The sequence below is a fragment of the Sardina pilchardus genome, chromosome 17 (assembly GCF_963854185.1).
Source record: "Sardina pilchardus chromosome 17, fSarPil1.1, whole genome shotgun sequence".
In the NCBI taxonomy this organism is placed as follows: domain Eukaryota; kingdom Metazoa; phylum Chordata; class Actinopteri; order Clupeiformes; family Clupeidae; genus Sardina; species Sardina pilchardus.
Window position 1 is genome coordinate 11,278,487 of NC_085010.1, and position 15,190 is coordinate 11,293,676.

A 15,190-nucleotide genomic window follows, 5' to 3' on the forward strand; every position below is an offset into this window, starting at 1 on the left:
CACCTAGTGGTTACTCTATACAAAACAAATCTCTCAATAGATCTCTATGGTGCATTTTGCCCTTGTTCAGGGTGGGAAATGAAAAAGAAAGATTTGCATAAGACAAGTCAAATTGGTGTTTTTAAAAAGAAGAGGTAATGCAGATTATAGAAAAAAATATTTAAAAAATCTTTGTATATTCCCACAAGGTGTTAGGGTGCTCTGAATATGAGATCCAAATTTATTTTTCAAACTTGTGAGGTCTACTGTTCAGTCCCTGATGAATTTTCTTTTCTCTTCATTGCTTTTTCGGAGAGTGTTTCTACTTATCTCAATAAGAAAAAAAAACCCAAGAGTCTATGTTGAGTAAAAATGTGTCTTCTGAAGGCCTAAACAGAACCCAGCCAAAAACTCCAATAAAATTTTGATCAACTTTGAGGGACTGCTATGACCATGCAGGATCATCCAGACTACTCGTGGTGATTTTACTGCATACTATTCCTATTTATGCACCAGGCTGCAAAATTTGAGCCTCCTACAGATTCTACTTCTTGAGCAATGAGCTTGTGAACTTTGACAAAAAAAAGAGGCAGAACAAATTTGACACCCCCCTCCCCCTGTAAAACTGGCTGTTACTTGAAAAGTATTGATCTTAGCACAAAAACATTTTACAGAGTGTCTCCTGGGTAACATAGGCACACATGGTATTTTTTTCAGATTTTTTTGAGACGCAAGTGCGTGGGCTCTGGTTGATTTGGCGTGGAATGACCCTATGACAGAGCAGCAAACACTCATTTTCTATGCCCCATTCAGTTAACCTAATGATAGTTGCTGGTTCAGTATTCGGCTAAGGTTGTATCAAATTTCCTGGTTCTTTATCCTACAGTGACCTCAAACAACAGGGCTTTGAATTTGTTCACTCACAATTTCAATACTGGAAAACTGGTCTTGAAAGTCCTTAAAAAGTGCTTGAATTTGGCCATGATAATGGTGTACAAACCCTGTGCATGTAAATTTAACGGTCTATCGTAGCAATAACAGCAACATTTTCTTTTATTTGGACTTCGGATAGACTTTTTATGAGGAACATTTAAAACCCTTGAACTAATAAAGTAAATTAAGTGAGAGGAAGTGTGCGGACCTTTTACTCTTTTTTTGAACATTTAAAACCCTACAACTTATCTTAGTGGCAGAAGGCGTACTTTAGAAATTTCACAGACAAAATTGTTTTTGCTACCCCTAGTCAGAGACAGAGCTCTGGTCTAGGGTGTGGCTTAGGGACTCTATAGTGCGTGCCACCTAGCAGATTGTGTTGTGGTGACGTGTACATTCACGAAAATGAAGCAAATTTGGTGGTTTTGTGTGTTGTTGCTGCCGCTACTGAAAGATAGAGCTCTGACACATACATTGACACAATTAGGTAGGCTTGTGTGTTATTGCTACCGCTAGTCAGGGACAGAGCTCTGGCCTAGGGTGTCGCTTAGGTACTCTATAGTGCCACCTAGCATGTTGTCTTTTGTGGTTGACACATGTATTCACAAAAATGAACCAAATTTAGTGGGCATGTATGTTGCTCATGCACAGGCACACCAACCCACACATGTTGCTTTGTTAGATTCCGAAATGTCACAGGTCTCCGCACCGCAGGTGCTCGGGCCCGCCATCGCCGCTTGCGGCTATATTTTACTTATTTATTTTGTATCTTTATTTTCTTATTTTTGTCATTTATACTGTATTTTTGTTTTTATTACTGAACATATTTGATCTTATTTGTATTTTTTCTGTGAGCACCTTGGGTAAATTACATTGTGTTTAAGTGTGCTATGTACATACATATGACTTGACTTGGTGAGGGTTAATTAATGCTAATGCTAACGCCAGCATAAAGTTGTGCCAGCTAAGCCACAGCACGCTGTTATAAGTGAGTGTGCCAGGCTAGCCTCAATAAGTCGCTATGAGAGAGTGAGTGGGTGACTGAGTGATGTTTTTGGACAGCTGTTTATGCTACTCTTTGAGAATGACCTCACAGTGAGTCATTAATCTAATCGGAGAGAGCATGCTTCCTCAGGACCTGGTATACACAGCGTCTGTCCTCACTTCTGCATAACACTAGACTCTCTGAGTGTTTCAATGATCAAAGCAAACCCTGTGAGCTGTGACAGAGTAGAGCTTAGATCGGGCCCAAAAAATCAAGCCCGAACCGGCCCGAGCCCGTGCACGTTGTGTCCGAGCCCGGCCCGGCCCGACATATTAACTGTAATTATGAGCCCGAGCCCGATTTAAACCCGACACTTTTTTAAATGCGTGAGCCTTATAACTGACGTTCTCAACTACAATTACGAGTTGTTTGAACTACATAAATCTGAATTAGGCCTATCTTAATGAATAATGAAACAAGGACTAAGCATGTAAACTTCGTTGTTTGTTTAATCTGAAATGGATCACAAATGGATCCGAATGAAGAAACGCAAATGTCAAAACGAAACGCCAACGCAAATGTTGTCACTGTCCACGACTTGTTCGAAACTCTTCCATACGTCCGACTTTCCTCCAGACTTGCTCAAAGTTAATTCTCCTGATTTAATGTTCTTCTTTATATCGTCCATCTCCATGTTGCGCTTAAGCTAGGCCACACAATGTTCTACAGCAGAGCAGCAGTGTGATGCGTGCCAGTGGAGGAGACCGTGCGCATGATGTGTTGCATTTTGTAACTTGCAACTTTGTACACATTTTGTTACTTAAGCCTACTTTGCTAAAAGATATATTTAATATTTCGCATAATGGCATAGTCTCCCCACCCAGTTAGGCTAATAAAGAAATTATATATTTTTTTAAAAAACACAAATGCTTGATCAAAGGCCCGACCCGGCCCGGCCCGAGGATAGTGGCGGGAAATATCGGCCCGACCCGGCCCGCGGGTCGGTTCGGGCTCGGGTCGGGCTCGGGCTCGGGCAGAGAATCTAACCTCTATGACAGAGGCATCAGTCAGAAGCTATTTAGCATGTAGCACAGCATACTTTGCACATCAGGAGGATGGTTCTAGAACAGAAGTACCCAGGGTCAGGCGGGCCCAGTCCTCTTTTAGACCTAGTGAGTCCTCTGCAGAGATGCCCTTGAATCAGTCTCTGCGTAAACAACAACATCAACAAAAAACAACAACAACAAACAAGTCGAGGTGGCGTGTCAGCAGACATATTGGAGCTAATCTGTTAGTTCCATAAATACTCCCTGAAGAGGAGCAAGACCATTCGTCCACGTTAGAGCTGGCGACGCAGTTCCTCCAAAAAGAAGAAGATGCTTGATGTTTAGGGCTATTTCTGCACACACACACACACACACACACACACACACACACACACACACACACACACACACACACACACACACACACACACACACACACACACACACACACACACACACACACACACACACACACACACACACACACACACCTCTGAAAGGGACTATAATTAGCTTCAAATCCCTTCTGATGTTTTGTAAAGGTGATGCTATATGCAGGGAAACTTTTTGGGCAATTTCCGTCAGACAACAAATTAGCATGTGGAGAAGAACATTAATCATCAGTGGACAACTTGCCGCGATCATCGATCAGACCATTAAGAGCCAGTCATCTGACTGCATAGCAGCACGGCCAAAAAAGCTGGCCCATGTACATGAGGTTGAAACTCTCAGCTAAAAACAAGCACCTGAATATTCCATATTCCGCACTGGCTTGAGATTTTGCCGTATGACGAGGACGAATGAGCGCTCGTTACTAAGAAAGCCCTCACAGGTGGTCCACATCAGGAATTCCCTTTCACGGTATAATCATGAGAAAACTAGAAAAGCACTCAGAGAGCGTAGACCTCCGCCGTTATTGTTTTTCCTAGGTTGTCAAACATTTGACCCTAAACTATTCAGATCGCCACCACGTGGCCTTACCATGCCATTATACCACTAAGGGAAACACATAAACGGCTCCGGAATCCCGACAGTGATTCGGATGACTCCCATCCATCACTTGGTGCATTTTGTCCATGTTTAGGGTGGAAAATGAGAAAGAAAGATTCGCATAAGACAAGTCAAATTGGTGTTTTTAAAAAGAAGAGGTAATGCAGATTAACGAAAAAAATATAAAAAAAATCTTTGTATATTCCCACAAGGTGTTATGGTGCTCTGAATATGAGATCCAAAATTATTTTTCAAACTTGTGAGGTCTGCTGTTCAGTCCCTGATGGATTTTCTTTTCTCTTCATTGCTTTTTCGGAAAGTGTTTCTACTGATCTCAATAAGAGAAAAAAAATCAAGAGCCTATGTTGAGTAAAAATATGTCTTCTGTAAGCCTAAACAGAGCCCAGCCAAGAACTCCAATAAAATGTTGATCAACTTTGAGGGACTGCTATGACCATGCAGGATCATCCAGACTACTCGTGGTGATTTTACTGCATACTATTCTTATTTATGCACCAGCCTGCAAAATTTGAGCCTCCGACAGATTCTAGTTTTTGAGCAATGAGCTTGTGAACTTTGACAAAAAAAAGAGGTAGAACAAATTTGACACCCCCCTCCCCCTGTAAAACTGGCTGTTACTTGAAAAGTATTGATCTTAGCACAAAAACATTTTACAGAGTGTCTCCTGGGTAACATGGGCACACATGGTATTTTTTTCAGATTTTTTTGAGACGCAAGTGCGTGGGCTCTGGTTGATTTGGCGTGGAATGACCCATGTGTATTTATTGCAGTCGCTAGAAAAACTAGCATGTTAGTCAACATTAACTCTTGATTAGCACCCGTTGTTATGGTTATGGCTACGCTGCTTTTTTGCTGCTAGCTAATGTTAGTGGCTTTTCGAAACACCATTGAAATCCAGCTCCCAACACCTGACGTAACTGGTTTTTATTTCTGAACCAAATCAAAGTTGGTGCCGATTTGGAACCTGTTGTCCTGGCCCTTTTTGTGTGGAAAAGCAAAGAACTGATTCGAGACTTGTCACTCGCTCCGAACCAGCACCAGAACAGCATCGATGGAAAAGGGGTAACAGAGAATGTGCAGAGTGAGAGAGAGAGTCCAGGCCCAGGACTGAAAGGCCCTCCACCAACAGGAGTTGCCTACCTGATGGAGGCTCTTTAACTTGCCACCATTAGTGGGCGAACCTAAACTGACAAGGGTTTTCAAATGTGCTGCTGCCTAACCTCCTCAGTCAAGTTTATTTATATGCAGTAGTGCATTTCATACACAGAGGTCGTTCGATGTGCTTTACATAAACAAAAGCAAATCCTTTGCTTTCAACCCTTTGTGCTTAGGTGGGGATGGTGATGGGTATTTAGGGGATCCTGGAGAGTTTGGGTGGTGGGATGATGGGGTGGAGATGGTGATGTGAGATTAGATGGATTTGGTTGGCCTGGGCAGTTTGATTGGGTGGAGAGGTGATCAAGATACCACGATATGGCACCCTCTGCCAAATCTTGCTGCCCCTGGTGGTGGGGTAGCAGTTAGCCTCCCCGTTTCCGACACAGGAGAACCAGATTCAATACCCAACCGTTATAAAGACCGCTTTGGATTAAACTGTTTGCCAAATACTGGCTTTTTTCTTCAACACAGCTATGCAGACTCGATTACCTGTTTCGAGATCCCTCCCCCCCGCCAACACACATCCACACCAACCAACCAACCAACCAACCTTGAAATCTTGAATTTCCCCTTGGGGATCAATAAAGTATCTATCTATCTATCTATCAACCAACCAACACACACACACACACACACACACACACACACACACAATCCCACTTGGTGGTCCCACTCACCTGGTGCAGGTCGTTTCCCAGCATGCACTCCTGGAAGAAGCCCGGGGCGGCGGAGGAGGCGCGTATAGCTTGCCACATTTTGTGATGGCAGCCGCCCAGGTAGTGGGAGCGTGTCCCTGGCAGCATGTTGTAGTTCCTGAACACGTAGGCCTTCAGAGGCAGGCCACGGTTCACCAGCGTGCTCACTGCTGACACCTAGGGGACGACACGGTGTACTTTTAAAACAGAGGTACAAACATTCCTTCATCACTTTTTGTATCCAAGTATCCAAGTACTGAATGCACACAACAGGAAAAGATAGACTTGTCTATTTAGTGGCCACCCCCCTCCCCCTCGTATTCACTTCCTCCTCTTATTTACTGAAATGTTATCTTCTCATATTTTCAATATTCTCATCTTTTAAGGTGTTTAGGCAGACCTACAGTATCTATCACAACTAAATTATTATTTTGTGCACATCTGTGTGTACTGTAGCGTGTTGTGTCAGTTGTTGTGTGGCATGTGATCCTGTCTGCAATGAAATTGCCCATTTGACTAAGAAATAAATTGAACTTGAACTTGACTCTGGAGAACGTATGGGGGAGATGGCAAAGGTGATTTCAAAGAACAGCTACCCTATTTCATTGGACAGAACACTACACAATACACTGTTGTTTCTAAAAAACATGTTTTACTCAGATAACTATAAATAAATACTTCTTTCAAGAACTACTTTGGCTGTAAAAAAAAGTCACACTACTGGTGTATGTTATGGATTTAGCACTTTTTGCCGTTTACCTTAGGACACTTCGGATTCTGGGCTGTGTCAATCATGAGACCATCACCCATTCTCTCTCTGAAGAACAAACAAACAAAAAAACACACATGCAATCACCACAGGGGCTAGGGTAAAGATACCTCTTCCTCAAGCAAAGCTTAGACAGCGCAAATACAAGCACACACAGACACACAGACACACAGACACACAGACACACAGACACACAGACACACACACACACAGACACACACACACACACACACACACACACACACACACACACACACTAAAAGGAACAACATTTTGTCCATAGCACTACTCATTTCAGGATGTGGGGGTGAGAGAGGCAGAATGAGAGAGGCAGAGAAGAAGAGATGGAGAGAGAGGAAGAGAAGGTGAGAGAGAGGGAGAGAGGGGGAGAGAGAGGGAGAGAGGGGGAGAGAGAGGGAGAGAGGGAGAGAAAGAGTACAGAAACTACTCACTTCAGGATGTTCTCCCAAATCTCGCTGTCGTAGTACGCGTGGCTCCATCCCATCTTCACGGTTCCCACGATGAGGTTCTGCTTGAAGACGTCGGAACCCAGCTTCCTATACATCTCCTCACACTCGTCCAGGGGGATCTGGAACACTCCGACCATGAAAGCCAAGATGGCGCCTAGAGTACAGAGGTCAAAGGTTAACCATTAGAGGTCACTTGAACAGGGCTCTACAGGAACAAATATCGTGTCAGATAAACAACAAATACTAAGCTAACAAAACAAAAAAAACATGTGGCAAAATGAGCATGGTAACTATCCAGAGGGATAGTTCGATACAGTATATAATGTAGGATAAAAATAATATAGGATTAATAAATAACTTATTGAGTCTGTTCTCCTCCGGACATATACAACACGGTGCATAGTGCTCTACCTGTACTGACTCCACAGATGTAGTCAAACAGCTGATAGACGGGTTTGCCCGTCAGGATCTCCAACTTGCGCAGAGTCTGCAGAGCCACCAAACCCCTGAATAACATCCAGCGGGTTAGTGTGAGAAGATCAACATGTGTACAGCTATGATAATAATCCTATGGTTTTAAAAACAGGACCTTGATGAACTTTAAGAAAACATAAGGTGATAATTGAATTATGTTTGCATTTATCTATTCATCAAAACACATCAAAGAAAAGATTAATTTGAGGCTTTTGTTAAGGCCTATTCGGACGGGATTAGTTTTATGGGGGGACGTAGAGTAATGCAGGTTTATCATATGACCTCTGTAATATAAATGTCCAATTCGGACGGGACTAAACATCTCTGTTATTTTACCTGACATGGGAGGAGTAACTACGTTTACGTTCTGCCGTCACATCTTCGTCGCCGTGCACGTGATACTTTGCGTCAGGTACGTGCGGCATTTTCAGATTTGAAAGACTACACAAATTGGTTAAACTAGCAAACGTTAGCTTTATGTTATGCCATAACAGAGCCCGTCTACGGCTTATTAGACATTCTCTGGCCATAAGTAGTTTGAAATGGCTAACAATATCAAGCTAATAGGCAAACTAGCTAACGTCCTATTAGGAGCTGCACAGTTATGTTTTCATTCAGACTATGGTGGAATTGTTTTCAAATCAGGATGTGACGAAATATTACAGACATCTTTACAGAGGGTCGCGTTCGCACGGGATTAATTTTACCTAAGGTAATTTCTCCGGACCGTTTTACGGAAGGTAAAAGTGTCTGTAAATGTCACCGACATACTCCGTTATGTTTACTGACATGGCGCGTCCGGACGGGACTACATTACCTGGTAATTATTACTTTACCTGATGTCACCCCATAAAACTAATCCCGTCCGAATAGGCCTTTTGATGCCCTTATGTTACATAGGTAGATGCCCCTATTGTAACCATTCGGTTTCCAGTAACACAAGGCCTCATTGAACACATATCCCTTCAGCATGGAAATAATTGATTTGGAAAAAGAGCATCCATGACTGATTCCTTTACAAGCATGGTTGTACACACAAACCTAAATACAACTGTACATAACAACACAGAGCAATTCCACTGTACTACTGCACTCTGGTGATAGTATTTATTGTTATAGCATTTATTGCTACCCTAGACCTCCTCTGCATTGTATGCAGCTTGAATGCTATTCTTCATTTTGCTTTGGATAAAAGGGTCTAACTTAATGAGTGCTAAAAGAGTGCTAAATTTTTATCAACTGCATCTTGCTGTTGTGTTCTGCATTGTTTTATATTGCATTCTTTACATTGTTGTTACTATTTTTGCGATTGATAGACCTGCGCAAGAATTCTGAGGCATATGGACTTGTGCCTCAAATACAGATAAAAAAATTAACTAAATGGAAATGTAAACGTTTTTCATGACACCTGGTTCCTCCTCCGTCGATAGACAGCACCCTGATGCCACGACCTTTGACCGGGTCAGTGAAGCCCACCACGGCCAGTGCCTGCCTCACCGCCGCATGCAGTCTTGGGTCCCGCGCCTGCCTGAGCTTCAGCAAACACGGGATCACTCGCTCCTGCAGAGGGAGAAAGAGAGAGAGGAGGAGAGAGAGGGGGTGAGTGTGAGAGGAAGAGAAGGAGAGAGGCAGAGAGAGTGGGAGGGGGTGAGATAGGGAGAGATGGAGAGAAAGAGAGGCACAGGCAGAGTTACGGGGCAGTCACACGCTTGCGTCCGCCAACGTATGCCTCATTTTGTCACATTTCCATAAACACTAACTGATTGGTTTGTCAGTGTTCGAAAATTTGCATACACGGAATTTCATTGGCTGGCGCTTGCGCGATCCGTCAAAAGTTGAACATTTCTCAACTTTTTAGCGGAGGCAACGTATCTCAGGCAACGCATCGGACCCACAATTCAGTGCGGCATGAAATGAAGTCCAGCCAATGTAAAGTGAATGGGAAAACAACGGACGAACGTTGGCCGACGCAAGCGTGTGACTGCCCCGTTAGGCCCCAGCACTGTTTACTTGTTTCCTGCGGAGTCCGTGTGTACAGGAGCCCTGATGCACTGATGCTTCCATCATTGTTATTCACAAAGAAACGCAGTTCAGAAATGTGTCAGTCTTTAATGGCCAATTACTGTGCCACTGGTCTTTCACTCACACATACAGTACACATCTCTCACACCCACATCCACACCCACATCCAAACCCACACCCACACCCTCTCCTACTGTACCTTGACAGCCACCCCTCTGGTCTCTGGGAAGTCCAGTAGATGGTAGCTGAGGTCTTCCACTCGGCTCACGGTGATCTTAACGTCGGTCACTTTCTGCAAGGCCTGCACCAGAGCCCTCGTCCTGTTGTCCACACTCGCACGCGCTATGATCTACAACACAACACAAGATCAGGTAAATACATATACCGAAATATCCCGACTATTAACCACGGCTTCTACATTGATTTTGCTCAATTTCTTCAGCTATGAGGTTAATACAGGGGGTCAGTTAATATGGTGTTCATGGTTTTGTTTCTTTTAACTTGAGGAGTACAGGATATGGCAGGATTGAGGACAACCTACCCTCTCCCTCTGAGACAGCAGTCTTTGGGCCTTGTCCTCCTCCTCCTTCTCCTCCTTGCTTTTCTCCTTCGCTTCCGGCGACGCTATCTGGGCCGGGGTGGCAGGCTGCTTGTCCTTTTCACCCGAGGCACTCTGGGGGTCCGCCGACCGGAACTTGGGGACCAGCGGAGCAATGTAGCTGCCCACGAAGCTCTGCACGCTGGGTCTGGGGTAGGAGAGGTAGTGGCTGATGCCCCTCCTGGGAGAGGGTGGGGACGCTGGGGCAACATCCTCAGGCTTGGGGGCAACTGGGGTGGTGCCGTGCTCGATAGAGGGCGACTCGGGGGAGGTTTGCACGGGCGTTTTCCCCGCCACAGGCATCAGGACCGGTATATGGTCCTGGTTCAGAGACGGGTTTAGGTGTGGTCCCGGCTCAGAGGGAGCTGAAGGTTCTGGGCTTTTCCTCTGCTGGGCCCGCTGGTTCTCTGCTGCGTCCGGAGGGGCATCGGTGCCAAAGTAGGTGTTGACGTGCTGGGAGAGGTGGCTGTAGGTCTCGTCCATGTTGGCGGAGAACGCTGACGGCTGGAAGCGTTGGAATGTCTGCTTGGCCACCGACGACGACGACGCCGAGCCGGCCTGAGAGGACAGGCTGATCTTCGGCTTCTCTCTCGCCTGGACGTGTGGCGTTTCCGCCCGCTCCGGAACTTCCTCCTCCTCGTGCCTCTTCTCTCGCTCGGGCACCTCCATGGCGACGGCCGATCGCACCGCCGTTGCGGCGGTCATGGCGACCGTCGTTGCCTCCTGGTCACCGGGGCCGGGCACATGGACCTCCACGGTACCAGCGGCAGTAGCGGTGGTGCTGGGCTTCAGCCTTGTGATCTTGGAGAGGAGGTCGGTTCCACTCACCGTTCCGCTGACTGCTTTGGAGACGGTGTCTAGCGTGCTCCTGATTCGGGACATGCGTCGGCTACACCAAGGACCTGCACTGGGACACTTAAAATGAGACCGTTTGTCTCGCCTCAGATGTCCATCACGGATACGCAGCTATGGGTTTGAGTGCTGGATTTGCATCTTTTCACATATGGAAAGGTATGATTCTTCTTTGAAGTAGCTGAATTACTATTTATTTTTCTGCATTCCATTGAAAAAAAATATCCACTGTATTACAGGGACCTGTTTTCAGCCTTTTTCAACAGGATCTTGACATGATTCTACCATGACTGGACGTCTGAAAATAAAGAAAAAACATACATTACATCTCTAGCTGAACACACATGTCTTGCACTCTGTGCTACAAACATTAGCTAAATAAAAGTGACTTGATTGATTGATTGATTGATTGATTGATTGATTGATTATAAAATATGACACAGCTTTGCACCACATTAAAAACTTGAACTATCATGTGCGGCCCTGTGGTGCGCGGTCACTAGAACTCGGACCCGAATGACCTGTTTACGGTCACCATAGCAACTGACAGCACTGCTCATAACTTCTCCAGGTGCTAACGCTAACCGACAAAGTCTGCAATAGCTGCTGCCTGAAACTTTTACCTCAAAAGTCATATTTTGATCATTTGCGTGTTTCATTCTAACGTAGCGTTATGGAGAATTCATCCCATTCTGTAGCTGTGAGAGCAAACGAACTCGTCAAAAATGTCATTGAAACCGCACAGACCATCGTGGGCTGCAGGCCAGTGGACCAAGGTGCTCAGTCTGACTACAAGATGAAGAACATTGATTGGGTAACCTGCAAAGACTTCACTATTCATATCGGAAAAATGCAAATTGAGCAGTATATTACCACATGGGAGATTGACTCTAGCTGGCTTTACAGTCTAGAATTTGTTCAAGAGACTGAGTTGGAGTATCATAAACAATATAATTACAGAGCACAGTGGAGCGTCCCGACTCGAAGAACTCCAATCCCTAGGGGAACAGCTTGTGTTTTCTTCGTCATCGAGATCTCCAAAATCAAACCACACACACTACCGGTGGAGGTCTATTTCTTCGTGGAATCAAACAGATTGACTCATCGTCCAGGAAAAACGAGGTTCAGGGAGAAGTGGCTAAAGGACGTAATCGAGAGCAAGGCTTTCCTCCAAGACACAGTCAAGTTCTGACCTGACACCACCCAAAGCAAACATTAACTGACTGATCATTGTTGGTGGTAGCAGTACCAGCTAGCGAACACTGTCATGTCAACAAGCCTTTCCTCCCATAAGCTAACGCCCACGGGCCTGCCATATGACGGCATGTGAACAGTTTTATGTTACTTTGTATTGAATGTAAGATGTTGTCAGAAGACCAACACTAAAGTGTTTGACACAATCTCACTGTTGTCAAAGATTGTTATTGTTATAACTGAACGCTGCTATCGAAGTTAGCCATAATGGACGCAACGAACATAGGCTAGCCTACTCATAAACAACGTTTTGCAAGCGAAACATATTAGTGCCGCAGTAATTGTTGCCTTATAGATATCGCTGGATAAGCAACTGTGTGGTAACGTGTCACATAAATTCATAGTTTCCATGACACAAACGCAGCCGAAATGGTGGTAGCTACCGTTAGCTAACCCACCTCGTTTCTATAGTTAATGTCATGGCACTCCTCATGCAAGCTAAAGTGGTCCAGCTGTCGCTAGCTAATTTATCCAAATCTCTGTGCTTAAAAGACTTGATTATTGTAATGACTCGACTTATTGTAATGACTCGCTAACGTCATTTCACTGTCACTTATCCAAAGATGGTTACATTGAAGGCATTATGTTACTGATGATGCTAACGTCATACAGTGATACATTGATCTCTAAATGGGAGTAGGCTAGCTAGTACCATTTACATCGACAGTTTTTCAGACAGTTAACATTGTTTTAATTAACGCTAATGATGGGACCCTTACAACAACAATTCCAATGCGTCAAGATTTACAAAACATACCTTCATCCTCTTTAACGGTGATCAGAGAAAACGTAGCTGTTCCATAAACCTCTGGATGCAGGTGGATGCCAGCTCCCAAGCCAGCTAGCTAGCCTAGTCAACGTAGCCCACGTTAAGTATCGTCCAAAGTAGGCTATCTGTTATCTCTCCTACCACTGTTGGCCATGCAAATTCACATACGCAGGTTTCCCAATGTGTATACGCCGACCTTTAACCCATACGTTTACTGCTTGTGTTTGTGCGTGCTCGGTGCCCCAGAGTGACTTATCATTACAACTTCGCCAGTCCCCATTAATCACATGTGATGCGAGGTTTGCCACACAGATTCGTTGTATTGGCAAGCCCTGCAGCAAGTCTCAAACAATGCCAAAACTGTTGCATCATATTTTAGGCTACTTGTCCAGCACTGGTCATGATGACATTATGATGAGCTAAATTATTGGGCACAAGCAAAAAAGGAGAAATGAAGAAGAGGCAAAAAAATGCAGTCTGAGATGTAGGTAAGTATCCTCTCCTCCTCGTGAAGCTGTTCGCTTTGGACAAAGGCGTCTGCTAAATAACCATAACCATAACCATATGACAAACTCCATTCACCTTTTGATCTTTACTAGGCACCAGATCTTCAACTTTATCCCTAACTTAACTAAATATCTGTAGGCTTAGGCTAGGCTAAAATAGTGTATACATATCTGTAAAATATAAAGTTATCTGTTAAGTCAAATCTGTTAAGAAACTAATTTCCCATGTATAGGCTACCAATGTTAACACTTAGTTTACCAGGCTATTTGATTTTACCCCTTTACAATATCTCAATTGCATCTCACATGAATGACTAACTCTAGTATCAGCAAGCAGCTAGTCAGTCAGTCTTCTAGTCAAATCAGTCAGTCAGTCAACCAATGTAGGCTAACTGACCGATTAATTCAATCATCCTTTCAGGATCAATCATCCATTCAGATTCTAATACTGTAAAAAAGCAAATGCATCTTGTTTTGGTTGTGTTCAAATTTGAACACTAGATGGCAGCAGAAGGCCATGATTGTGACTGGGCAAGTGAAGTGTTGCTATTTCCAGTTACAGGATATAAAATGCCTATATGGTTAAGCATTAAGAAGGGTAATTAAAACAATTAGACAATTAAACAGGATCCATCCTAGTCCTAAATCAAATCTGCATACATGGAACCTGAAGAAGGGTATTCACCAGACACATATTTTGCTGTAGACCACTGACACATGTTCAGTCCACACCTTATATTTAATCACAATTTAACCTATGACACATGTTTAAGTCCGACTCCAGCCACTTGACAGTACATTAAAAAAAAGCTATACCAAAACAGATATTCTGTTCTTACAGATTCCTTGGTCATTTCAACAAGCCCTGGGGAGTTTGTGCTCTGACACTGGCACGGCTGGTGTGGAAATACAATATGACTCACCTTATAATGGCAAATCACATTTCACAATAAGCTCCCACCAGGGGCCCTGGGTGCCAAAGGCTCTGTTTATCCGTGTACCTCTCCACACAGACGGAACATGTTCATTTCATTCCCCCACTCTCATCTTGTCTCATTCCCCAAGGGGAGTTTTCAAGATCCAACCCCAGTAATTGTCAGCGACAGAAACTTTGGCAATGAACACGTTCCATGATCCACACAATTTGCCTCACATTTTCATTTCCATTTCCAGATTGCACAAGTGGGTCCATGAGATTTCATTTATTGATAACAAAACTATACTAGGCCTACAGTATATGTCACTTACATATAGAAAAAATGTAGCTTTATATGATATAGTAGATATGTGAACCCCTATATTAGATGTGATTTCTTTTTACATTTATTTTGCAGATGATGAAAAACACTGAGATGGTGTGATTATCTCTTCATTTTGCTTCTTTCTTCACTCACTTTATGCCAGCATGAAACAGCAAGTATCCTGGGACGTGCTAGAGATGGAATGGAATGTTTCACATTGTGTTTGAATAATTATCACATCCAGCGGAGTTACTAACATAATGATTATGCATCAGTATTGGTGTCACGGTCCAGTCCTATGCTTCCCTCATGTCATTTCCATAGCAACGTGCACATGGCCCATTCTTCACAGCTATATGTTTGTACTTAGAGGCAGTGTGTGGGATTGAAAGAGATAGGTTCATGATAAACAACTCCTGTTGAGATAG

General features: G+C 44.0%; 1 protein-coding gene across 1 annotated transcript in view; it reads right to left on the reverse strand.

Annotated features, from left to right (window-relative positions):
* The window catches only part of LOC134062575 (calcium-independent phospholipase A2-gamma-like), a 30,761-nt gene extending 19,642 nt beyond the window's left edge, over positions 1-11,119 (reverse strand). Inside the window, exons 1-7 of the mRNA XM_062518632.1 lie at positions 10,084-11,119; positions 9,742-9,891; positions 8,929-9,080; positions 7,458-7,552; positions 7,029-7,200; positions 6,567-6,624; positions 5,790-5,984 (exon numbers count right to left, since the gene is read on the reverse strand). Coding sequence (XP_062374616.1) covers positions 5,790-5,984; positions 6,567-6,624; positions 7,029-7,200; positions 7,458-7,552; positions 8,929-9,080; positions 9,742-9,891; positions 10,084-11,022 — 1,761 coding nt within the window. The 5' untranslated portion in view covers positions 11,023-11,119. The remainder of the gene's footprint in view (positions 1-5,789; positions 5,985-6,566; positions 6,625-7,028; positions 7,201-7,457; positions 7,553-8,928; positions 9,081-9,741; positions 9,892-10,083) is intronic.
* Positions 11,120-15,190: the final 4,071 nt, after the last annotated feature.